General features: G+C 37.9%; 1 protein-coding gene across 2 annotated transcripts in view; it reads right to left on the bottom strand.

Annotated features, from left to right (window-relative positions):
• Positions 1-350: 350 nt before the first annotated feature.
• Positions 351-26973, bottom strand: part of PLD5 (phospholipase D family member 5) — a 140450-nt gene continuing 113827 nt past the window's right edge. For both annotated transcript variants that reach the window (XM_051614307.1, XM_051614309.1), the window contains 5 exons: positions 13851-14048; positions 9878-10017; positions 7595-7760; positions 2090-2204; positions 351-676 (listed from right to left, as the gene is read on the bottom strand). In XM_051614307.1, coding sequence (XP_051470267.1) covers positions 441-676; positions 2090-2204; positions 7595-7760; positions 9878-10017; positions 13851-14048 — 855 coding nt within the window. In that variant the 3' untranslated portion in view covers positions 351-440. The remainder of the gene's footprint in view (positions 677-2089; positions 2205-7594; positions 7761-9877; positions 10018-13850; positions 14049-26973) is intronic.

The following is a 26973-nucleotide window of genomic DNA, read 5'->3' as shown; positions in this document are numbered from 1 at the left end:
TTTATGTTTTCCCATACAGTAAACCTACCATCTATGTATATGTCAATTATAACCGATCTTAGAATTCCATGTTGTAAGCTGAATCTTGGTTTTAGTTCAAGGTTCAGTCTAGCCAGAATGGCAATTTAGGAAAGTTCTAAAACTGAAACAAAAATTGACACATGCTCTTGAATTCAAATGTGGAAGTTTAAAATTGACATGGAAGCAGAAGTGACATTCAGTGTCAGAAGTAACAAATCTGAAAGTCTTAAATAATTCAGTATAGAGAACATAGTTAGACATTTTCTTCATGTAAGTGTGCTTTTTCCTAAAAACACCCCCCCCCCAATCCAAACTTTTTTTTTTTTGCATTTTCTTTAAGTCTTTTGTCTGTAAATAAGAAAGAGGGCTACATCCCAACATGACTCTTCATCACCATACTAAACAGTCAAATAGTCTTCCTAATTCACATTGCTCATGGCAGTCTTATTTGATGTTGCTTTATTAGGTTTGTGATTAAAGCAGTTTGGGATTTTTGTTGGTTGTAAACTTTTGGCATAAGTTGAATGCCAGTCCCTTTCAAAAACAGCCTTGAGTTGCTTAATGATGCTTGTGCTGTTCCCCGCGTCTGCTTGGTTGATAACAAGGCCCGCTCCAGCATTCTGTGTAAAAGCATTTCCTACCCAATCAAAATTACCTACAAGTAAAGGCAGGAATATACAATGAGTTTCTAACATTTAAAACCAAAACAAAATAAAACAATCTCCCTAAAGGCAATCCAGCATGATACAGTATCATTTTCCCCAATGCCTATCTGGGCAGAGATTGAAATAAGTTTTCTATACTAGTTGGAGGGAAAAAACTCCCATTACAAACCAGTGTGTAGTGCAGACCATATCTGGAAACTTAATAGTTCTTTGTAAGTGAAAACAGGTTCTTTTATTTATTCAAAACTAACTCACTCTTCCTTTTGCATATATTGTATTTTTACTCCATTTACTTTCCTCGTTGGCCTTCTCAGTGCCAAGTATGAAATTTTTTTTTTGCTGTATAAACAATTTAAAGTAGAAGGGTTGGAGAGTGGTTGCTCCATAATGCTGAACTAAATGAACAGATCTTTTTACAGGTTACCCATTGACAGATACTATTTCTGGAAGAAAAAAACAGGTTTTACTTTATTACGCCATATATTACCACCTTTGTTGAAATCTAAGGTAATGAATAAGCATTTCAAATACTGGTGATCACAAGGCAAAGAAGATAATTTGATTAACGGAAGAAAGATAAACCAAGTGTTTTAGTTATTTCTATTTCACTAGAACTATTTAAGTTGTACATTTATAACATGCAGTATTTTGGAGAAAAAAATGTTGTAACTAGAGGTCATCTTTTAAACCAATATATGAACATATGTAAAAAATGAAAATATCTAAGACATGTATACCCTTTCTTTCAGAGTCATTTCAGCTGCTTTGGGAAATGTTAAGAATTATAAAGTTGTCAAGTATGGTAAATTGAATCTTCATCATAAGGGACATTTCTTATGCTTTCAAGTAAACAATATATCAGATACTTAACATGCATTTGTATTACTTTCACACAGCTTTATTTATTTATTTATTTTGTTTATATTTATCTAAGAATGTAAAGAGAATGGGAAAGAAGAAAACCAGCTTGGCTAAGAAACCATTCTGTGTAGACAAGCTGCAAGGTACTGCAATTTGATCTGGCTTTTGGAAATAAATAATTTCGGAATTGACCATAGCTTTAGTAATAACATGAGAAAAGGACAATGTTCCATCTTCATTGGATTGCAGAAACAAGAGAATTTGTTAATAATCCAATTTATTCCTAGTTCATAAAGTGTGTGGTATTGTGTTTTCAGTCTGTTTTTAAATCCCAAAAGCAGAATGTTGCTTTTGAGAAACTGATTTGTAAGGAAAAAAAGAGTTTTTAAATGAGAAGAGGCTCAAAGCTCAGTCTTACCCAGGTTCCCAAAGAAATGAGACTGTTATTTTAACTTAACAAGCATATCACCTGTAGAGTCCTTATTTACAAATTTCAGGCTTTTGGCTACAAAATTATAACTCCTTGAGATGTAGTTACTTACCAATGTATGCAGCTCCATCGGTCACCATGTATTTGTTACGATTTAATTTGGGAAGGGAGGTGTTCTTCTGTTCTTTGAGAAAGCATGCACTCTCTTCCTCAAGGTCAAAGAATTTCTGCCATAAAATAGAATGGAGTGCTGGTTAATGAGAACTGTCCTAGAACAGATAGAAAAAATATGGTCTGTTGTTGGGTCTTTACTGAAAATGAGTTAGTGCTACAGAACAACTTGAGTTTTTACAGCCAAGCATTAATTTAAAGAAAAGACTGCACATCGTATTTCTTATTAAATTCTTACAGTTTGTGATGCTATCACTATATCTTGGCATTCTGAACTGTATGGCTACCGCATACTAAAAGCAATACACTGCCAGGTAGTGCAAGCTGTGAAATGAAAAAAAAAACACCAGTCCCATCTTTGCGTTCTGCATGGTAAGAGCCAGGAACATTTTTGAGCTCATTTCCTCATTCATCAAGGGACACTGGGGTTTGAAGTCTGCTTCAGGGTCCAGATTGGCAGGCACACCAACGGCTGAATTAATACCTTTATATTATATGTTGCGTAGCTTCCAACAGGAAACCTGCTGATATCAGAATATTAGAAACTTCTCAGGATTAAAACTGACATGGAGAAATCAAATTCACCAGGCAACAGGAGGAAAAGAACATCTGTTTTGCAGCAAAGGGTGAAGTCTGAGTTAATTTTTTTTTTTTTCCCAACATTTTGGAGCTATAGGCACTTCTTGGCCTGCATCAGTGCCAGACACAAATGAAATTTCCAGTACAAATCTAATTATTCATTTTTTCATAAATGAAAATAATAGCTAGACACAGGTTCCAAAACCAGGTTTTATACCACTGGTTGCTTCAGAACTGCATATAAGTACTCATTTGAAAAATGTCTCTTATTAATCATCAGTCTTGTTTATTACATTTTGGTTCTCCTTGGAGAACTTGCCTCTAAGTTCTAGTGAGGCTTATCTGCAACTAGTATTACCAAACTTAACTAAAATGGTTTAGCTGCAGACAAAAGGTAGAGTAGCCCAGAGGCTGCTGGTTATCCAACATTTTATACTGTGGACTCTGTCAAAATCTTTCTCTTCCCCACTAGAAAATATATTGGAGTAAATTTTATATTGTTCCAGTTGCTTGGAAGAACTCTTGTGTAAAATACCAAGCCTAGTTAGTCTCATGCTGATTCCATTAGAAAGAAAATTCAAAGAATTTGTGTTTTTTTTCAGCACCGAAAACACTGGCTGATACTGCAGTGCAGTTTCATGATCAGTAACTGTCATAAAGTTGTTTCTTTTAACAGTCTCTGAATTGCTTATGTCTCCACATGCTTACTTGCCTGTACATAACACTATTATATTCCACAGCTTAATTTTTGTAATGAGTTAAAATACTGACAAAATTCCAAATACTGTTTTTGAATTTGAAAACAAGCACATCACTTAAAATTACAGCATTGCACTTTAAAAAAAACACACAAAAAACCCCAACAAATTATCTTAGCAACTGTAAGGGAAAGTTTACCAGATATTAAGAGTTAGTTCTTAGACAACATCAAGAGTGCATCTGTGTGCCTGAGTAACTGCTCTACAAACATGCACCCAGCACAGAAAGTATATACTTAGCAAGCCAGAGATGGATCTGGATCTTTTTGAAAGGGTCCTGAATCGTTTTATAAAGCCAGAATAAAATATTAATGTGATGCAACAAAACTGGAATGGAGACAGTTTGCAGCCATGGGGCATTTGCCCATCGAAGGTACTCACAATAAATCTTTGCAGGGATATGGAAGATACTGTGCATCTAATACTAATACAGTAGGGAATAGTCTAAAACCAGAAAATGGGTAATGTATTCAATGCTAGGCAACAAAATATAACAAACTGTCTTCTTCCCAGTGTTCTGAAATTTAGCAGGAAGTTACATACTGTGATGTAAGAATAGTCAGCCACAGCAATCATACAACCTTAGAGCTGTCAAATTGAGACAGATTCAGCAGATGTGCTGAATTGAAAAATCATATATTAGTGTTCTGTTTTTATATTAACTTTGAAAGAGAATTTCAGATTCATGGAGGAAAACACGGCTTGAAAATGTAATGTGTTCTCCAGCCACAGCAGGGAAGCCATTAACTCCTTGACAATACAGATACCAGTAGGGAAATCCATCTGCCCTCACAAACACACAAATGTAGCTTAGATGAGTGAGTGAACCAGCACTGGCATTAAGTAGCACAGCCTAACATTCTCCAACACACACACCTTCAGCAGAAGTACTGTGTTAATAATACATCACCTTCTACTGACACTGTATTAATCTTCTCCATTCCTACTTTAGATTTTAGAGCTTTAAAATGAAATGAGTGCTTAGGAGCAAAGGTTTTATAGCTAATTCATAACACTTTATTTACTCGCAGAGCATTTCTGGCTTTCAGAGAATTAATGAAAAGTTCAATTTTTTTTTTTCCTTCCTCTTACCTTAGCAGGAATACACCTCCACAACTCAGTAGATTTATGTGGAGACTCAAGAACAATTTGTGCTCTAGATAGATAGGTCTGGTCCATGCCAGTCTTTCTGGGTCTCCAGTTCTCTAAAGACACTGTTCTAGTTCATACTTTCTGTGGGCCCTTCACAAACATGGACGTTCCTCTATTGAGCACTGTACCCAACAGAGATGGCCACTTTTTACTGCTTCTTCAAAGGCATTCTTGTACATAAAACATATTTACAGGGTCAAGCACATAAAACTTAAGAAGTCCTGGAATTAAGGTCCCAAGAGGCAAAATTGTGAGTTCTTCACCCTGAGTTTACCCTTTATGATTCAAGCTTTAATTTCATGACCACATGTGGTTCATAGCATAGGAAAGAGGTCCCTGACTGAGCAGCAGTTTGGTATGTCGTTTACTCCTTGACATTTTTGGCTGTGTGCTTACAGGACTTAACAAGTCCTCAAAGTTTTTTGGTCATGAGTTCTTCTCAGTGATAATTTTTTCAGAGTGCTTCTATTGAGTTTGCACGCTCAAAGCTGTTCCAGTTGAATCCAATTATTATTCATGCTTCTGTGAACTGGACTCCCAGTGAAATGCTGAGGAATGTCTGATTAAGAGACTAAAAGTTTTCTAACAGCATTGATTATGTTAATTGCCTGATACTGTCAAAGTTTTGTGGCAAAAGAAGTAAAAAACAACCACCTAGATAGAGCACACCGTTACAATTCAGCATTTGCATCTAGGAAATCTTGTCTTGCAGTCCTTGCCCTCCTGACCTCAACAGCAGATTGAAAAATAACACACACAGCAGTTGGTAGCTGTTTTTAATCAGGACACTGCTAGGTGTAACAGGCTTGCAGTGCCCTGTTTCTAACAATGTACTTGCAGTTAGGCAATACTAAAACTTCCACTAACCTGGTCAGACACCAGGGGAAATTAGAAGGGGATTCCCAGCCAACAGGGGAATTGTATCTGCACAGCCCTTTCCAAGATGACCGTGTATGTCAGGCTACTGCCATTGGCAAAACAGTACCCTACAGCTGCAGGGCACTCCCTGGAAACTTCCTAGCCAAATTGGTCTTTCCTTGGGCATGAAAAAAAAAAGAAAACAATCACAACAAAGCGCATCACAGGGATCAAAAGTGAAACTAGAAGAAGCAGCTACTGGATATCCTGTGTAGGACTCAGACATATTATCCCTCACCGAAGATGGGGATGCCATTTCTGTCAGAACAATTTTGAGGTACTGGGACAGCTTAGCAATTTAAAGTAAAATTTAAATCAGAGTTTCTAATTTAAGGTTCTCTTAAAATATCAATGTTCTTGTGTATAAACACCTAGAATACATGTCTACGTAACAGTATTTTCTGTAGAGTTCAGTTTGACTTTATATTTCTCATACCCAAAGCAGAACCAAAGGGGAAAAGTAGATCTTTCCAATAATTCAGAAGTTTAGCTTTTACTTTCTTAGCTATTCCTTCTCCCCCTGTCAAGGTTGTGGTGTTTTGTGGGTTTTTTTTATTTTAATCCTGGGTAGAACAGATGAGTACAAAGGAAATGCAGTTACAAAAGAAGAGGACTCATCTGACATGTTTTGTGAAGTAAAGAAGTGTGGCGATGAAGCCTCCAGCTCAGTTTCAGCCAAAATCAAACAGATACCAGTGAACTCTGAGCCTTGGGCTGTTAATTGTACCAAGGCTTATTTAAGGCAGTGACTTGGCCTGTATGTTCAATCTGATGCAGAGCACAGAGTTAACTGAGGTGTGTTGCTCTTTTACAGCTGTTTAAATCTAGGCTGGTCGGATTTATTTACTGGAAATTGTATTTTTAACTGCAGATATTGTAGCCAGACTATCTACCTAGAAGAGATGCCTAGAATTTTTTTTTTCTTCCTTTTAGCATTTAGTTGTTGACAAATTCTGTACCAAATATTTTGTCTGCTGTAAATAGATGGAAATGGATACGAGTATGCAGAGTGTTAGGAGCCACTTAATAAAACATTTTGAATTCAGAAATATAATATTGATGATAAATAAGGAACAAGCTAGGAGTTACTCGAAACTAAAGTCGCTTTAGCCTTGTCAGCCATGTATGGGCTTTTTGACTTAAAAACATGCTTTATGCTGCTTCTTACCTGGGAAACTTGTAATAACAAGGTACAACAAAAATCCCTATTTCTAGACATGCAGAGATACCACTTAGTGTATATAACACAATGAGTATTTGTTTTTTGCAATTGCTGGTGATTTAAAAAAGCCAAAATGATAAACTGGATTTTCAATTTAAGAAGTCAGAATAATTTAACAGATCATTTAAAACAGTTATATAGTAAAAACCATAATAAATAGATCCAAGATTAAATGATCCAAGATGACTGATTCCGAGTATGCCTCAATTTTATAAAAACTGTAGCAATTGGAAAATAGTACTTACCATACACTCTGTTCTTTAATACAAATGTAATATACATGGTATTTCTCACCTTCCTGTATTGGATGTCTAATGTGGTCACAGAATGGTCATTCTAGTCTTCACAATTATGAATTTGTAGCCTGAGTGTAATGTCAGCTCTTCATTTTTTTTTCTTGTACTTCGTAGTTGATTAAAGGAAAAGTAGATGCTTATGCAGCTGAACAGTCAGGTTACATGAATACAGACTAAAGCACAATTTTTTGCTGTCAGATTTACTCTTACCAGCCAGTCTAAACATGACATACAACTACGGTTCACTGTTAGCTTTGCTGCGAAAGACCAGATGTAGTGTTTTACCTGGGTTGTCCACCATACAGACTGCCTTTTGGCGCAATTCTATTTTTCTGCCTTAATTTCTGTGTTTGTTAGTACTATAAATAAATTCAGGTCATTATCTTACATTTCATATGCTACTTAATGAAATTTAAAGGCTGTGATACTAACAGAAAACACTTCTCAGTTGAGAAGATTTTATATTTTTTTGGGGGGGAGGGAAATATCTTAGATTTCAAAGCAATACGGATTATACTTACAACTTTCAAACTACAGGTTGGAACTTCAGTGCAAATAGCTTTCAGAGATGAGACAAAGTTAAAAGTAAGGGGATCTGTATCTCTTGAGAAACTTATGAGAAGTCGTACTTTAATACTTCGTAAAACTAATGCTTCTCTTATCTTCCCATCTAAATATGGCCAGTACCTGTTGAAAAAGAATACAATGCATTCAGAGAATTAAAAAGCAAAATTTGGGATTTTTATGGAGCCAAGTCTAGACATCATAGAGAAAACAAATCACATGTGAATTCATTTTCTTTCCACTGAAGGGATGCTGTTCTCATTTAAAGGGATTTTCACTAAACAGATTTTCCAGAATCCGTTTTTTTGTCATTCTGCCTTGCACCAAAACTGTCACTGTGAGGACAGTGAGATTGGGGATGGTTGAGCACACCTTCCATCTATATAGGTGCACGGAGAACTGCCAAAACACTTGAATAAAACAGGGGTACCTTGTGCACGCCTTACTGGGAGAGTTAGTCCTGTGCTGCTGCCTGTGGTGAGAGCAGAGAAGCTCTTGCGGTGCTACAGAATCAGCAAAAGGAGCTGCAGCTAGAGGGTGCTGCTTACCCAACCCAGACTGAGGGACTGAAAGAAGGATTTCTGTTGGTCACGTAAGTAAGGGCACACGAACACTGGATCGCCTCTCTGACTGCTGTCCTTTCCCCCCCAGTACTGGGACCGTAGAGGCTGGGTACTGAAATGCCTTCTTTTATTTATTGCTCGGGAAAAGGAAGAGCTACTGCTATGCGGGGTTGCCTGCATCCTTCAGTAGCAGATGAAGATGGGTCATTTCAGGAGGATGCTACCTTTTTTCCTAATAAGAAGTGCAGAAATTTTGCTGTGAATGGGATGGTGACTTCCATGGTGCTGTTTTCACCATCACTAGGTTAGCTTTGTGTTCCTAACCTTTGGTGGAAGCAGGTCAGAACACAGAGAATTAGACAAAGAAAATGCATGGTTTCTTTATTCCAGCAGCATCAAGGCATTTGGCCTTATGATGTCTGAGCTCTACAGTGCAAGAAAATAACTTAGAAGTGAGAACTGGTAGCAGGCAAGGTAGGGAAGCTGTGGCAGTGCCTCTAACAAAAAGCCATGCTGTGGGAGAAACACTGAAGAATTCACACAGATGGTTTCCCTGAATCTCCCTAATCCAACAAATTTCTGAATTCTGCAGGCAGGAGAACAAAGTAAGGAGTATGGGAGATAACATCAGCTGCAACACTGTAACAGTTCTACATCCTAAGTTCTGTTCCAACTTAAAGAAGAAACTTGAAGGGATGCATGTTGTGAAACTGAGGTTCCTGCAGCACTACCCGTGATTCTTTCACTGTGATAGAGGCTGTACACAATGAGTTTATCAGAAAAACCCTCTTGAAGATTAAAAACAGCTTACGCTTGATATCTGTCAAAAGATAGTTATTTAAAAAAAAATAAAATTGAACAAAATACCTTTAGTTATGCAAAACTGGAAAAAAGCACCTCTTCAGTTTGGCCTAAGTGTGCTCAAATAAAGTGCATGGTGAGCTTTGCTAGATGCTCAATTCATTGTATTATCCAAGAGAGGAGGGTCCACTTGGTACTTGCCTTCTGAGTTGGAGGTTTTATTACTCTGTGGCTCCAGTTTTGGGTCATGAGTGCTTTTTTATGGTCCATACAAACTGTGTTTAAAAATTACTTAGTTTTGTTTGATTTTAGCAACTCTCAGTTAAGCAAAATGTGATATAATTCAAATGTAATCTGTGCTGAATTTGGAATTTTCATCTATGTGTATATTTCAGTAAAATAATAACATCTCCCACTTTGTATATGAGAACTCACAACATGTTATTTCTCGCATAACACAAACACACAAACATTGTCTCTCATGTTGAACATCTTTATGATACTCATCAAATGCCAGTAGCTGGCATTTGTGGTATCAAGATAGTAAATGCAATATTCTAAGAAACAGGATTAGCGTATAAGAAGGTTATTGTATTCCTGGGTCCCAGTCAATTGCAGATGGCCAGACTAGACAATTTCTGATCTCCTTTGATAGTCAGATCCAAACCTTAGGTCCCAGAATGGGAAATGTTGTCTTAGGTCCCAATTCTGCTCCCATTTAAGTCAATGGCAGAACTTTCACTGATTTTAATAAGAGCAGAATTGGGCCCCAAGAAATTGGTCCACAGTAATAACTACTCTCCTGTGGGTTAATTTTCTCCAACAGACTTTACTGGCATTATGATTAACATGCTAGTCCTGGACATGGACACTCACCGTTTAGCATGGGTGTCAATGACAATGGGCAGGTAGTCCATGACAGCAATGTATACAAACTGTTTGGCATCATCGATAACACTGTATATAGCTTCAATATCCAGGACTCTGTCCTTTGGGCAGAAGAGTTTAGGTGAATTCTGTGAAGGGAGAAGTTCAAATACGACATTTAAAATGCATGGTTTATTTTCTCTTTCCCTCATCCTTCTTGAGGTGGCAAGTAGTATCCTTTATTTTAGTAGGGAATATTAGCTGATACCTTCAACTGTCCTGCTACGATGTTCAAAGGTACTAAGGAGAAGTATTTGCTTAGTTTTCCCTTGAAAGTCTCACCATTTAGATGCAACTGTGGGTAAAGTGCAGAAGACACAAACTTTAAAACATCCACTGCCACTAAAGAAGCTCAAGTTGAAGTTACATTTAAGATAATTTTGTTCCAAAGAGTCCCAGGACTGGTTACTATTAGATGGAGTAATATCTATATTCTTACCACATGAGTGACAAGGAATTAAGTCTATCACATCAGTTCTGTTGAAAGTTTCACACAAAGTCACTGTTTGATCAGTTACTGTCAAAGAAGATGCTGTAGTTTTGCAAGAAACTTATATTTATAACCTTGCTTCAGGTGTAAATTTTTACCTGCTACTGAATCAGTCAGTGGGAAGCCCAGATTTCAGCTTTTTTGCCTTGTATCTAGGCCTGTGGAAAGGGTCAGCAAGACCAAGCCAGCTGCCATCACCCATCTGTGGCAGAGAAGCCCAGGACTTTCTGCTCTTCCACCTGAGCAGGGAGCTAGAAGGGGAGCCATCTGCCAAGTTGCTCACAGGCAACAACAACCTTTAGAGGTTGCTAAAGGCACTTTGTAGAGCTAGAGCAGGTACCACTTGTCATTTTCTTAACAGACTGCTCCCTTCCTCCTGCTGTATTCTCACCTTTGTTATATGCTTGGGTTGCACCTGACATCTAGATTATTATGTTTCTTTAGGAACAGATCCTGGCTTTTTTATTAGTGTTTTTCTTTCAGTGCAGTGCCTGTTCCACTGGTTAATCACCAAATGGTGTTATTTTGGATTTACTACAAGCAAGTTCAGAAAATACTAGAAAATTAACAGCCAGATTTTGATACCAATATTCCAGATCCATTTCTGAACACTAAAAAAAAAACAAACCAAAACCTCTTAGGTTTTATCAGCCAATCTGGAAGACAGTTTTGTTGCTAAGCAACATTACAGCCATGATTCCTAAGAGTAACAAAAAATTCAATGAGTGTTATGCTTGTTGTTTTATGCAGCACAAACATCAGAAGTGAAATGTGTTTTCAAAGAATGAGTTTTGGCTCAAGAAAAAGTATAAAGGGATTTTTTTTTAAACATAATTTATACCTGAATTTATATCTGAAACTTTTGGGATGCTATTGCACTAGCATTTTATTCATACAGTATTACTGTTTTCTTGAATAGAAGTTTTAAGTTACAGAAAAGCTGAAGAATGGAATTCTTAAACATTGTCTTTTGTAGATGTGTCCGATACAAAGATGAGAAAGTGAAAGATATTTAGAAGAGAATTGGAAGAAAAACTTCTGTTAAAGTTGGTCCTGCAACACTTGTATTTGGGCATGCCACTTGTTACCCTGTGGCATGGCTGACTATCTCTGTGGTCATAAAAAAACATCTTAGTACTTTTCTCAGCACTATTTGTATAATACTTGCTGTTCTGATCAAGTACCCACTTAATATTTCTCCTCACCTACCAGAAAGAGGCCTGTGTTCTCACTGGGCAACAGTACCTTGCCATGTCCTGGCGCAGGGAGCTGTGCTGTCCCAGACCAAGAGGGGAGGCAATGCAGGGCTGGGGGAGGGAATGGCCCAGCACTGGGCAAGGGCAGCACCACCACCCGCCCACAGGGCAGCGATGGCAGTAAGTGAACTGCCTGGCTTGTGGAGACTTTCCCCTTGCCTCTAGTTCAGGAGCAGACAGCAATGGTTCCATCAAAACAGTCCAGAGCAACTCCAGGACTGACTTTCAGAGGGGCATGCTGGCAAACATGGAGAATTTGCTAGTAGGAGAGAAATTCATTGAAAAGCCTGAATTCAGGAAGGAAGAACCAGCTCAACTAGCTGTGGCTACAAATTCAGGTTGCTCTTGGAGTTGGACTTCGCTAATCTGAGTTTCTGGAGTATCAGTGACTCCTTCCTTTTGTCTTCCAAAGTGGAATTTCAAGAAAAAAGGCCTTTGTTGCCCACTCAAAAGTAAAATACAAATCACAGGGAGGAAGCTAAAGTTATGCAAATTGCAGAAGAGCAGTCTCTGTAGAGCCTCTCTCCACTTATCCTTGTCTAGGATCTCACATTCCTTAAGGCTGACCTTGCCTAGCTTTCTTTACTGTGTCCCCCTCTTGGACTGGCTTTCAGCAGAATTTCTTCATTTCTTGCATATGACTTAGAAGGGAGTAGGACTTTATTCATAGCTCCTCAACTGTTTGAAAGTCAGTGTCTAATTTATGCTAGTCCTTAAGACTCACCAGAATCAATGGAAGCTTAAGTCTCTTTAGATGGCTATTAACTCTGTCTGAGTTAGGCACTTCCAGATTTTCACTCCAAAAGAGCTCGCTCTCTCTCCAGTGATTGTAGGAGTGTGAAAAATTCTGGACACCTGAGTGTTGTGTGACTCCCAGCAGGTGAAGGTAAACCCTATCCCATATAACCACTCATCTGCACCAACATCCTGTGCTATTTCATTATATTCTTAGCAGTTTCTAACTTCTCTTAGCAATTTCATTACATTCTTCATTTTGAAGGGGTTGCTTTTACTCATGTAATTACCTCCAAAATAAAAGACACTCCACATCTTTCATCATCTCTATTGCTCTGTGTACTTTTTTCCAGTTTTGCTACATCACTGCTGAGATGGAAGACTGCTCCATTTCTTCCCATTAAAAATACACAGAGGATTGCTGCTTGAATTTTAGCGGTTTTAAAATGTCATTTAAAAATAAAGCTAAAGTTGGTAAGGTTCTACAGAAGTATGGATGCTTTCAGTGGATCAGGGTGAAGAGGATTAATCCTTATAAATTACACTGATGAGAAAGCAAGCTCTGATATCAAGCTTATTCTGTATAATTTTGGATGTCTGATAACAGTTTACTCCTGAGTCATTCACCTTCTATCTACTAGTGTAAATAAATAACCTAATTTGAAGAGACTCCCTATCATTTGTTGTAATAGAAGAGGAAAAGCGGTAAGATCACAGAGAAAGGGAAAAAAACCATGCTCAAATGAAACTGCAGTATCTTCAGTCCTGGCAAAATGCTGTAGGAACAATGTCACAGATCAGAATAAATTAAATAAACAAATTAAAGAAACAAATAAATTGCAGTTTGTCTCTGCTGCACCATAGGAAGATGAAAATAACTTAAAAAAACCCTTTCAATTACAGACATCCCCACAAAAGTATATACCCATTGACATAATCATGTTCCCAGAGAACACAGTGATTTAGTTTTTGATCATTATGAGACTATCAAGTTTTGTCTTGTGTAGGTGACAGCTGTAGTGGCCTTATCTCTAAAACTGTGTTTCCAGTCACCTGAGTCTCAATGTTAGTAGCTGGTTTTGGTTAAGGACATAGAGGTAATGTGTATCTTCTTCAGTTAGGGTCAATTTAGAGAAATGCTTAAGTATATGCTAAATTTATACCATCTGTGTTCCTGTTAATGGAAATTACTATCCATAGTAATTTCAAAGCATTATGATTGACTTCTTGCAGGGAGCATCTCTGTATCAGTGAAAAGACATCTGAGATTGTTTTCACAGTTCCTACTAACACTTATCTAACCTGGTCTCACAATTCTGTAGTTCATAAAGGACAATATTAGGGAGTAAGCAGATGTCAGACTTCCAGGTCTTAAAAAAATCTGGTGATTAAATAAATTTCTTCCCCTCCCTCCCACCCTGCAACTCATTTCAGAACTTACCGACACAAAAGCTTCTGATTTTGTCTCATTCAGCTGCAGCGTCAGTTTATTTTGAGTATCGTACACGCCGTATAGTCTCTTTGACCAACTTGGAGGTATTTTGTTTTTGTATCTTAATGAGCTATACAGGGCAAATATCCTTTGTAAATCCAGGACCAGACAGCTACAGTTGTAAACGATGACGCCAAGTTCCTTCATCTGTGAAATTAAAAGTTCATATCATTAGTGATATTTTGGCTGATGGGTCTGTGGAAGTACGCAGCAAGAATGTGGAAGTTTCTGAGAGGTGGCTTCCAGAAGCATGTCTTGAGCTCAGCAGTAGTACTGTCAACTACAAGGACATTCCTAACAATACTTCTTTGAAGGCAAACACATAAGCTAAATCTTCAAACTGTACATCAGAGCCACGTGTCCTGACAGACTACAAGACACCTTATGGATGGACACAACTTAGGAGTGATAGCTATTTGTCATAGGCACCAGTTTTGTAATAGGTGTTGGTCAAGGTTTACTACTCTTGGCTAAAATAGCTTTGACTTATTATTTTTTGTATTGTTTCCATCCTTTCTGCTGGATGATTTAGGAGCACGTACTGCTACCGATGACAGTTTCTTCCTTCAGAAACAATTTGTTCTCTGTGAGTTCTGGGAAAGGTGAAAGAAGTAGACTTACGTTGTTTCTCTGCTGTAGAAGGAATATGATGCTCCAGCTTCAATAAGGGATGAAAAAACAGGTGTTTAATACTAAATTGACTGTGTTATTTACAGCTAAATTTACTGTGCTGTTAAATCCAGCTTGATCCATGTTCTTAATTCCCCCATTGCTATGGTGTGGTACCTCACCTGGTTTACTCCAGATTTCTGGGTGCCAGTGTCTTCATGTGGAAAAACTGAAATAATGATACTCTTCTCTCATGAAAAGTATTCTGTGAGCATCAACATTCTCATACATAAAGTATGAAGAAAAATAGCTCAAATAAATATAGACATTATAGTACAATTAAATGCCTTACCCTACTATGGACCCAACTTCACTTCTCCATTTAAATAAAAGCATGCCTCCTAGTTATTATAAATCTTGATTTGGCAGAGATTTCATTAATTGCACATCCCTAGTACTTAACTTGTTGATGGAGTTTCATTTATAAACATACTGTCTGGCTTCTGTAATCAAAGCATAAATGGACACACATTCTCTCTGCTTTGTAATAGCTCAGGAAAGCACTGCTGTGGGCACAGATGCTGTTGACCTTTCATTACCTGCCTTTCACACTTGTTCAGCTGTCTCCAAAAAAAGTGAGAAGAAAACCTGCATGTGTATGTTGGAAAACAATATGTAGGATAAATGTTTAAAGGATTCATGCTGGTTTTCTTCAAAAAACTCTCTTGGTAGAGTCAGAAGTCCATCTGGCAGAATGAAGAAAATAAGGGGAGTACAAACCCTCCAGCATGCTCATCCTTTGACACCAAAAAATCCCCACTGGTTTTATTCCCTTACATGAGCTCACCACAGCCACAGAGTAGTTTCTGGTAGGAGTGTATCTTTTGTAAAGCCTGCAGGAACTCTGAATCAATCCCACAGTAACGTTATCTCAGAGCTAGTTCCTGTGTAATTCCCCCTGACTGCAGATGAGAACTGCTGTGCAAGAGTGGGCAGAGGAAGGGATGGATAGAATCAAACCTTCAACTCTCTTTCTATGGTGGGAAAGAGGAAACAACAAATCCCAATATTCCAAAGAGAAAGAAACTCAAAGGGTGACACCTTCTTCATGTTCCCAAACTGGAAGTAGTACATACATAAGAACGTACAATACTAAGCAATCTCATTCCCAAATATCTACAGAATAGTTGCAAGCACAGGAACATTATCTAGTATTCTTACTGCCTAAATCAGAATATTTCTGCAAGCTTTTTTGATTCAGAAAAAATACAGAATTAGCCTGCACAACCTGAAATTTGTGGATAGTTGGAAAATACAGACTGCCAGCTGCACTGCAGCCTTTCTTTTATGGATAAGACAATAAATTCATTTTGATGATAAATACATTCCAAGGTATGCCCAACAACCTAGTCTAAGACCCTATTTGGATTAACATCTTTGGTTTTTCTCCTGGGTGCTGGTATCTTTGAGGACACTTCTGTATTCAGTTCTAGGCTGTCCTTGTACTTCATGTACTGTTTGTCTCCAAACATTTTTAAATATATATTATCACTGTTTTCACTGTGTGCTGCCAGTACTGTTCCCTTAATTGCCAGGCATGCCATTGCAAAGGACTTCTTAATAGTATTTTGTTACATGGATCTGCATAATGTGGTTTAAACGGCTTTTCATGGCTGTTAGTTGATTCTCACGTAATTACGTGGTTACAGCTTTCCTTTCATTTATCAGTCCAATTATTACTGTTCCACTTTATCCCTTCCTTTAAAAGTAAAGATAAAATAGTGTCCTCACAGCACACCAGAAGCTGCCAGGGTTGCATCTACATGAGCAGCTCTCCTCAGAGCGAGAGTGTTCGCAGTGTGTCTGCTCCCTGTCTGTGAATTAACGGATTGCCCTTCTGCCTAAGCGCTTCTCACATACAGAGACTGGGAGGAAGCTGGGGGCACTAATGGGTTGGGGTTTTTTTAAGTGCAATTTAGAGGCAGCATTAGCCCTGCCTTACTGCCAGCCTCTCCCCATGAATGGATGCACACTGGGACTGCCCCATTTTGCAGAGGAACTTCACCCTACTGCAGGAGTGGGCATCTGCTGGAGGTGAGGTGCTGCCCTGGCTGGGGCCCTGCCACTGGCAGCTGTTACACTCAAACTGAGACTGGAATAAAGCCTTTTCAAGAGATGCATTTACAGCACAGTAATAAATCCTGCCTTCCCACGGCGCTGTGTCTTGCAGTTGGTTTCCCTGGAGGCAAGAACTGATCAAAGTTTTTCCTGCTTCTGAAGCCATTCTAAGAGCTCTGCCCCATGGGGATTCCCCAGTACATGATACAGACTTGGGCTTCTCCTTTCCCTCTCTGGGAAAACCATTATCCTCTCCCAAGCTGCCTGTTTTCATTAAACCTTTAAAAACTTCAGTTCAAATTCACCTGAACCTGGAAAGTAGATTCAAAATTATTGAAAGAGGGCAGACAGTCACTATGATGCTATTGTGCAATTCTCATTTTCTAAGTAAGATCAATGTCAGTCTGCAACCTCATGCCCATCTTGTTTTATATATGGTATATCACCTTGAAATGAAAATACAGACAGTGCACATGTGCATCATCCCAGCTGTCTTTCTTGTCCAACCACCCCAGTAGGTTTGGAGACTAAAAAAATACTGTTTCAGAAATGTCTTTCACACTGAGCCTATTTTTACTCCCATACTCTGAGGTGAGGAGACTCTGCTCTTACTCAAATTAATCAGTAAGCCTATCATCCTGGAGGCATTGCAGAGAGTAGGCAGCAAGGATGTGCTACTGACAGATTTAGTTCGAAGTGCTATGTCATCTAGATAAGGAAAAAGACTTTCTTTTCCATTTGAGAGCTGCTGTTACTACAGGTGTCTTTTTTTTTTTCATAGTCTCAGAGGAGAAGGAGAAAAAAAGCATTTGTATTGGAAGAATCAAAATCTTAGTGTTGCTCTGTGATTTGCAGTGACTGAAACCTGCAACTAATCATCATCTGAGGTATCTCTTAAGATAAAGCCCTTCAGGGCAAGAGCACTTAAGGCAAGGGAAGGATTTTTTCATCCTGAGTTTTAAAAGTAATGAATACATCACTGAAAAATAAAAGTGAAGAAGATCTCAATAAATTAAAACCTTAATATAACTATGGAAAATAAATCTGAAATGAAAACAGTCACAAATTTGATTGCTTCAAAATGGAAATGAAACATTTGGATGCTGAAGTTGCACAATTGCGACATTTTCAGAGCATGTGCTGGGGGTGGAGGACAGGAATGATTTTCTGAATAGAGAATTTTGTGTCCTCTCATAAGCAGGTTTCTTTCCATTTGTGTTAAGAGCCACCATGAATGCTCTTCTCAAAGAATGAAAAACATGGGAGGTGGTTTTCCTTGTTCCCCATGTAATTTACATTTGTTCAGAGCAACTATTAAAGGCTACCAAATCACCATTTGTCTTTCTTGCCAATAGGGACTTTTTTAAAGCACCAGAGAAGTGAATGGCTAAACAAGACTCTAGAAATAGTGGCTTATACCCACTGTACAATGATGCTCTAACTACAGAAATCAGACAAGTTACAAAAAGTAACAAATACAGCCCAGCTAGAAAAATACTGATTTTTGTGACAAGAGGAGGAATTCCTTACTAGACTGGACAAAGAATAGGATTTCACAAGTAGGAATTTCTGCTTATTTTCTCCTGTACATTGGTAGGCATCACATGCAAAATGAAAAACACACAGGAAAAGAACCTAAACAATACAAGTTGTGGACCCATAACACTGAAAGCTTCATAAACTGAGAAACAGCATTAGCAAGCCTTTTCAAATACATTTGGATCATGGGTTAAACAGGGTGTATGATGTGTCCTTATCCTACACTGTGCAGACTAGACAGTGCATTTTGTATTTACCTCGAGCTACACTCCAAGAGACAGCCCTGCTGTGTAGGCAAGGTATTTGACCTACATAAGAGTGGCACAATCTGGTTCACAGCATGTAATACCTGAATTGTGGCAAATGTAGCAGGAGGCTTTAGAAAATTTCTTGATAATTTCTTTTAAAGAAAAAGTTTTTAGTAATTGCTTACACTTGAGCCTGATCCTGGAACAGGCAGCTCTCCTCAGGCTTTCACTGCCATTTGCCCAAAAACTCCAGCCACCAGCATGTGCTTGACATCCATTGCCTGTGTTAGAAAAACACTGGACTAACAACAGGTAGTCTATTGAGCACTAAATTTCCTAAGGAGATTTTTTATACAAAGCACTGCATGTGCATCTGCCATTTTTGTGTGTTTGAAAATGTATGTAATTATTCTTTCAAGCTTGCTCTTTTTTAAATCACCAATTTCCAAATAAATGACTATGCAAAACCAGAATCTCAACAGGCTAGAGTAATGGAGTAAAAGAAAGCATGTTATGCTGAGAAACCAATTTCCACAGCCTAAAAGGACCTAAAATTTTCAATAGCTTCTAAAAAAAATTACAATGTATTAAAGCCTTGGAGCTGACCACAGATATTTACAGTGATAAAATTATTATGTTTTATAAAATGTGCTCTAATTCTTGGGTTAGCCTGCACTCCAAACATACGGTTCCTTTTCACTTGATCATCAGTCTTATCTGACCTCTACCGCAAACCCTCCTTACGCTTTTTCATCTGGTATCATTTAATGCTCAGTGAATCTTAAGGCTGCCTTCTGTGCAGCAATTCTTTACCTCTCACCAAAACCTGCTGAGCAGATCTGTGTGCTTGTCCCATGCCAGGACAACTTCGTTATAACAGGATTTCAGGAGTGGTGCTCATCCCAAATTCAGTAACAGATCCCATTCAGATAAAGGCCTTTTTGATGTACACCAAAAATGCAACCTGATGCTGAAGAGACTGAGAAGGCTGCAACACTGCTTGGCTCTTTTCTCACAAAACCTATGCAGGTATTAGAGTCCACCAAAACAGCAAAAGCATGTAACTCAGCTAACGCTTCACTAGAAATTACAACCTACCCTTGTGCATTCCGAGCCAAAATCCTCCCTCTGTGCAGAGGCTTCACAGCTTTGTTATATTAAAAGTAATTCAGTGAAACCCAAATCCAGCAGTCCTACTTCTGCTCTGATTTCCACATTTTCCTTCCATGTTGGTAAGAACACGTGACCTATGTGACTGCTGGGAAATGTTAAGAGAAGATTAATACAAATGGTAAAGCACTGTACTCTTATAAGGTTAGAAAAACTGTCTAGCTTAAACCATCTAAGTGAATAAATGCAAAATTAACAGCATCCCTTGATGTCAGAAATAATCTAGGACACAATAAATGTTCTTACCTAAATTCGCTGGTATTTTTAAAAACCTCAAACTGCTTTTGAAGATTACTTCGTGAATTCAAAGATTAAATTTTGATCTTAACTTTTACAATGAAACTATTGTTCCTATTTTCTATAGACATTTATATTGAATAAAAGGTGTTTCAGAATTCCTAGATTTAACCATTCTCCAGTGAATCACATTGGGAGTCTTGCACATGGTTATCTCTTGTTCCTGACCTGTGTACCACAGTTGTTTGGATTTTATGTTGCTGTCATCTAAGACCAAAGGTTAATTTTCTGTCATCTTGGTTTTAAGTGATTTGAAAATAATCGTCAGGCAGAATTTCTGCTGAACTAGAAAAAAAGTCCCTTTTGCTTGACATGAGAATGCAGTCTCAACCTGAGCTGGAACTCAACCTCCTCACTTAAAATGGATAGCTGTCATTCAAGCCACTGTGCTGGAAATAAATCTGAGAAGAGGGGATGCATTCACTAGTGAGTGCACCCGGCATTGGCACTGAATGTCGGTATAAAGCCATGACAAGCTCTCACTAAAAGTAAGAGAAGGACCTAAGTGGACTGACTGTAACCCATTGGAACTGATAAAGTACATTTGAATTGGCAGCCACTAGCAGTCCACTGGTCTTTAATTCTCACTTTTAGAAAGCACATTTGATAGTTTCTGATTTGTGGTTTGTGCTGAATAAAAGTCCTAGGGAAGTTACAACTTCATACATTATTTTTACTTTCATTACCTAATAGCAAAAAGCTGCCATGATATGGCAGTGAAGATTTAGGAGCTGATAATTTTTTAGTCCCTTCCCTTTTTCTACTCGTCCATAGGTCAAAAACACAAAACTGTACAGTGATGCTCTACTAATTTCCATTTCACCTTCCATTTAGTAGATAGTCCCACCATTATTTTGCATTGCACCCTGATCTTAAGAAAACCATGCTGAAAGAAAAACAATCTAAGTTAAATATTTCATTTCTGCTGAAAGGTACTGTCACTGAGATGCAAAGCAAGCTGGACACCTGGGCAGAAGGGAGGTTTGCTTTAAAACTGTGTAGTTTAAAAATAACTTTGTGTGGCAGGTGTAGCCATGTGCCTTCAAAGTAGAAAACCAGAAATCCCGTGTCCTTGTCACATTAGAAAATAACCCCATCATTATTTTTCTTTTCAAGCCGTTTGCTCTATTGATACAGAAATCTAAGCAAAAATAAAACTGTAAAGCAATACAAATGCAGTGTGTTTAAACACTGGATCACTCTGTGGTGATGTTCATGTAGAAACTAATGCAGCACTGAGAGTCCGAGTTTGGTCTTTCTTACTGCTGTTGATGAAACTGACTTATAAACTAAGGCTGACATATTGCTACTTGTCACAGCAAGCCAGAAGGCAGAACACTGAATCAGTTAAAAATTTCTTGCTGTATAGTCTACTAGTATAATTAATACCACTTGCCATAATCACAGCCTAATGTATCATTTTCTAATGACTTTTCAGTTTAAAATTTCATTACCCCCTCAAAGCAAGCACAAGTATCTCTTTAGGGGAAAAGCAAATTTGAAACTGCAAGAAACTGTTTGTCCAGGATCGTGTTTGATTTATATCTTATTTTACTGCAAGAAATCTAATTAATATGAATTGTAATTTGATTCTGAAACACCATTTTTTTATTGCAGCAAAGAAGAGTGCAGGCTAGGAAGAAAAGACCTGTGTTGTGCTAGCTTCCATTTCACTGCTGGCAAGCTGCATCACTTTTCAGTTCTGTTGTCATTCATATGACATTAAGTAATTCACTACCTCAATGGAAGCATAAAAAAATTAAAAGGTGAAGTGAAAGATCCCGCTAGCTTCTGGAAAGGCCCGGACTCTCCTTTACCTTGTGCACACACACATCCATCCTGCTGCTTCTTTCCATCTTTCCTGCATCGGAGCCTGTCCTGTCAGTACTTATCTTGCATCCTCCTCACGCAGTTGGAAATCACAGCACGAGCTCTTTGCATTTATATCTATGTCATGCTGCAAGGGGCAGCCTCTGTACATCTTCTGCTGTACAACACAGAGAAGAAAGTGCAAAGGACTGACCTCAGAATATTTGTGTCTCATCATTTCTCTCAAAATGCAGTCTCTTTGGGGCTTTCAGATTTGTGGGCTTCAGGGAAATGCAACAGCACATTGTTGACTAATTGGATGCATTGTTTGTACAACTGACCCACACAGTGGGTTTTCCTTTTGCAAACTAGAAAGGGATTGGTGGCAGGCTGTAGTAGCAAACTGGGACAGTGACATTGCATATGAATTACTGCAGTAACTGTTGAGCCTTGCCAGACTGTCTGATCAGAATGAGAAACCTCTTCTCTTGATGTAAGCAGAGGGCCAAAGGCTCTAATTAATTTTTGTCTGAACCTTGATTAAATTCAGTGTACAGGACCTTGAGGTAAGCTAGGAATCAAATTGGTTTAACAAGATAAAACAATTCAGTGAAACAGTACATGGGCAGCCCCAGGAAAATGGCTAGCCTATGCTGTTTCAGAAATCCATACTTGCTCTTTGTCCTACTCTGAGTAGCCACCTCAGAGATTTGCAGGGTTTCTGGCTGCTTCAACATGGAAGCAACATCTCCTATAAAGGTGTGGTCCTGGTATATTCTCCTAGGAAAAAAACTTGGAATTAAATTAATACATCATATTCGTGCCTCCTGACCCTAACAGTAAAATTGGGAATACATCAATTCATACTTCCTTAACCCCCTCTTTCTGCTAAAGCACTATGTTGAATGTACAAGTAAATATCATTTGGGTCATCTGGAAAGCCTCTTTGTACTTGGTGACACCTCAGCTGAATCTACTACATGAACAAACAGCAATAATGCATGCTATGGCTATATCCTCATGAGAAAGAGGAACATTAATCTGTTTATTTCATAACATCATGACTTGGGTGTTTCCTCCTATCTCAAATCATGGCAGATGCTGCTGCTGTGTATGTAAAAATTGATTATTTCTAAATAATTCATAACAACCCCCATGCAAGAAACAGAAGTATTGTGTGGCAAAGATGTCAGATATCTAATATGCTAATAAGAGTCAGCATAGTTCTTATGCAAGTTAACACTGAACAGAATGAAGAGGAAAAAAACCACATAAAACAAGCATGAGACAAGTTTCAGGCTCGACTCTATTTCCATCTGTAATATTAGATAACAATCACTTCATAGGAAAAGGAAAGAAATACCTGAAAAGATAGCTGAACATCTTATTCCAATTCAGCATTAACACTAACTTCCAGTCTTAAAACTAGAAGATCTAATTTCTTTCTCACAATTACTATTTAAACGGAGTTCTTTGTTAACAGCACATACAGAGTTGAAAGCAATAAAAGTGAAGTCGTAACATAAGACATAACGTAATATTGATATGGAAACATAATAAAACAAAAGATGATAAAAGATGTTTTCAATACATCACCTTAATAAGCAGAACATACATAATTGAACTGTAGTACATTTTCATGGTGCATAATCTTGGTATATATAGGTTCTGTGCCTATGCAGAAGATCTCCCATATCAATCACAGAAGTCTATCATACCATTATATTTGAAAGAAATGGCTAAGAAGTAATTATATTGATTACAAAAATCTGACTGACCAATAGTGGAGTTCTCATGACTTCCACAATTTTCTGAAGATACACCTCACATTTCTCTTTGCATGTGCTGCCCTGCCCAGGATACCTCCCTCAAGCAGTGGTGGGCAGTTTGCCACTGATTTCAATGATTTCACTGGTGACTGCTGTTTACTTAACAAAGAAAAAATGACTGCATGCTGATTTCCGTTCTCAACACTGTGACCAGTGCCTTTTTTTAAATTCATTTTTTAGAAAGGCAAGGCAACTGCCTGGTACACCAATTGTGTTGCAGGTTCTGGGAGATCCTCCAAAATGTTTTTTTATAAACTTCAACAGCTTAACTCTTAGGCTACTGAGTCTTATCTCTAGGCCATGGATTCATGCGAGTACATCTCACCAGTGCTGTCTGTTCCCTACACTACCTGCCTGTTTGCTTCAAGAGATCTGTAAAGGTCTTTAAAGCTCTCTCTAGCTTTGCACACGGTTGTACAGAGGATTTTCTGTCCTCTGTGTGGTGATGTTCAGTGTGTGTTCTGCCACCAAATTCCTTCATTCCTCCAGTTCCCTAAACACTTCCAGAATCCTTCCAAAGTCTGGTACTCCTAATGCACTGATATTAATTGTCAGGTATCTGAGGGATCACTCATAAATCAGAACCACACACCCTCTCTTTGTAACATTTTCTCTGACTCATAATTATTTTAAGATGTAGTGATGGCATGGCAGTATTAAAATGCAAGCACATGACTACGAGGTTAGTTTTACTGGCAAAAAGGACTTTCTCTTTTCCTTTGGATTGTAGAGATCCAGCTACCTGGATATTCCATGCAGCTTGGGAAAGTAATGAGCAGAAGTGAGTTTATCTGTTGAGACTGAATATTCCATAACTTTGCTCTGCAATAATATTTATTAATTTATGATTTATTACTGATTACTCAGCAGTAGGTAAATCTGTTCTACAGAACTTCGACAGCAACTGAAAAAATGATAATAATAAAAAGATGAGAAGAAAATACATCTCTAATTTCAGAGGTCAGAAATAGTGGCCTGCCTCAGTTTAAGAATAAGACAAAACATCAGATTTCACAAAATACACCATGATAAATGCATACTGCGAATTCTGCACATTTTCAAGGGCAATGGATCTTCCCCCTGCCACCACCACCACCAAAAAAGGAGGAAAGAAAAAAGAAAAGCTGCTGTTTTGGAAACAGGCAACAGTCATGAGACTACTCTAGTTTTGGTCAAAGATGGAAACCCTAGCCAAAAACTCTTAGTGAAAATAATAGATACATTTCCAGCCTGTCTTTTGAAGGACAAACTGTAAGAGCATCACAGCAGAGTTTTGACAGAACCAGCTTTCTATATTGCAAGAATTAAAAACACAAAAAAGGTATTTAATTCTCAATACAGCTATGTAATGCCTACTCAGACCTGATTTCTTCCCATCTTATCTCATTCACGTATGCTTGAAAATCTGAGTTACACTTATGTTATCGTTATAACATTAGCTAGTTCTGGAAATAATGCCATTGAAATAATGAGATTAGCAGCATGAGTATTTTTAAGGCTCGCATCACGTAGCTAACAATATGTGACATTTTTTTAGAAGCAGATATCTTCTGTTGTACATAAGAGATATTATTTAATTCAGAAATACAAATTTAGATAGAATATACTTGTATTATGTTGAATGTACTTTCAGCCTAACATTTATCCATGTGAGTTTACTTGAATCTTGCTGGATAGCAAAGTTGAACGAGCCTTGTTTCATGTTATAGGACACTTGAGATGGTGCTCAATTTACTAATAGGGATATGATACTGAACAGTGCTGGGACAGTAAGAAAATTAAGGGAATTATTAGAAGATGGCAAGGATTGGCAATGCAAGTGCACATTAGGGACATAACTGTAGTTCATACTAGAAGAACATTACATCAAATGGAAACTCTCAATATAACTTGGGCTTGAATGAAAATATGTAATTCCATTAACTGTCAGACAAAGTATCTTATCTCAAAAGGACCAGATGCACTGTTATGTAACTTCAAGAGACTCATTTATATGAGTCAAAAAGAAAGAAAGACTGATTATATTGTGCTTTATGTAGTTCTGCAAAGATAGGATGCAACTCCCATTAACAGAAAGTGCTAATGTGCAGATTATGTCTCCATGACCAGTTTGGAGAGTTGGCTTCACTTTTGCAAGATTTTGGGTAAACTGGAAACAAATGAGATCATCACGATGTAGTTTGAGGTACACAGAAGTCCAGTATTAGTTACATACTGTTTTTATGGGAGGACAATTTTGATTACAGAGATAAATACAAGCTGCAGTGTTCAATGATACATTTTGAGGAAATGATCATTCCCCTTTTCTTGATGGTTGCATTTCCTTCTCACAGCATTCTAGAGCTTCCTGAATTTTGGGAACATTTTCAATTGGATCTATATCATAATTGCTACAGTTTTCATGTACTGTAGGAGTCAATCCTAAAGAGACAAGTTCAATAATCATCATCATCACCTTCCAAAGTAGTTTGGCCCTTTAACATCTTAGGTGCATCAAGTAAAAATCTAACTTCTCAGATAAAATGGGGCACTGTTGCCAACCTGATAAACAGTGTTGAGATAGTTTATCTTACTGCTAATTACCTTAAATTATGTAGATACAATCAGCAGTTTCTAACTTACAAGAGCAAGAGAGTAAAGAGGTGGATGGAGAGGAAACTGCCAGACAAGGAAATACCATTGTTTAGCAGCCCTGTCAGATACCCTGCTGTCACATGAGACCCTTCACAAATGCTCCAAGGCACTGCTCAGAGTCAGCAAGAACAAATAATTGTTCCTTTGCAACACTGATTAGATAAACTTCTGCTATTTAAAGCACTGTCCAAACTCATTTCATGAAAGAAGCAAGGTAAAAAAACCCTACTCATAAGACCAAGCCTCATTTATGAAGAATTAATATATCTTAATAAACAAATACATAGTTGAAGACGTCAGATACTATTTTTCCAGTCCTCCTTCTGATGGAGTTTTAAGACAAAAAATGCCTTTCTGAAGTCTTACTTTGTATTGGTGCAACAAATCACACAAAAATCCAAGAGAGAAATAAAATAAGTGGCAATACGAGAGCAAGTTCAAATGGTTGTTAGTTTCTTTTTTGTGGTTGTTTTTTTTCCCTTAAAGAAAGTATGTTTTATAGTCTGGTTGGTTTTTTTTGTCCACAAAAAATTACATTTACAGGCATTCAGCTTCAACTACTCTGAATTTAAAACAATCAGAAGAATGAACAACCCAGAAAAAGTATGGACTAAAGAGGCATCTTATGAAGGAAAATACTCTGCTGGCTGTTTTTATGCAGCTGAGAGAGAAAATAATGGGTCTGCTTAGGAACTTCTCCTTGACATCAGCTGAGCCAAAATTTAAGTAGGACTTTTTGAGATAATACTTTTAAGATGTCACAGGCAAGATAGAGTAAATGAGTACATGCAGTGGATCTGGATACTGGAATTTGTTTAA

The sequence above is a fragment of the Apus apus genome, chromosome 3, assembly GCF_020740795.1.
Source record: "Apus apus isolate bApuApu2 chromosome 3, bApuApu2.pri.cur, whole genome shotgun sequence".
NCBI classification, from domain to species: Eukaryota; Metazoa; Chordata; class Aves; order Apodiformes; family Apodidae; genus Apus; species Apus apus.
This window is presented reverse-complemented; position numbering and strand designations above follow the sequence as displayed.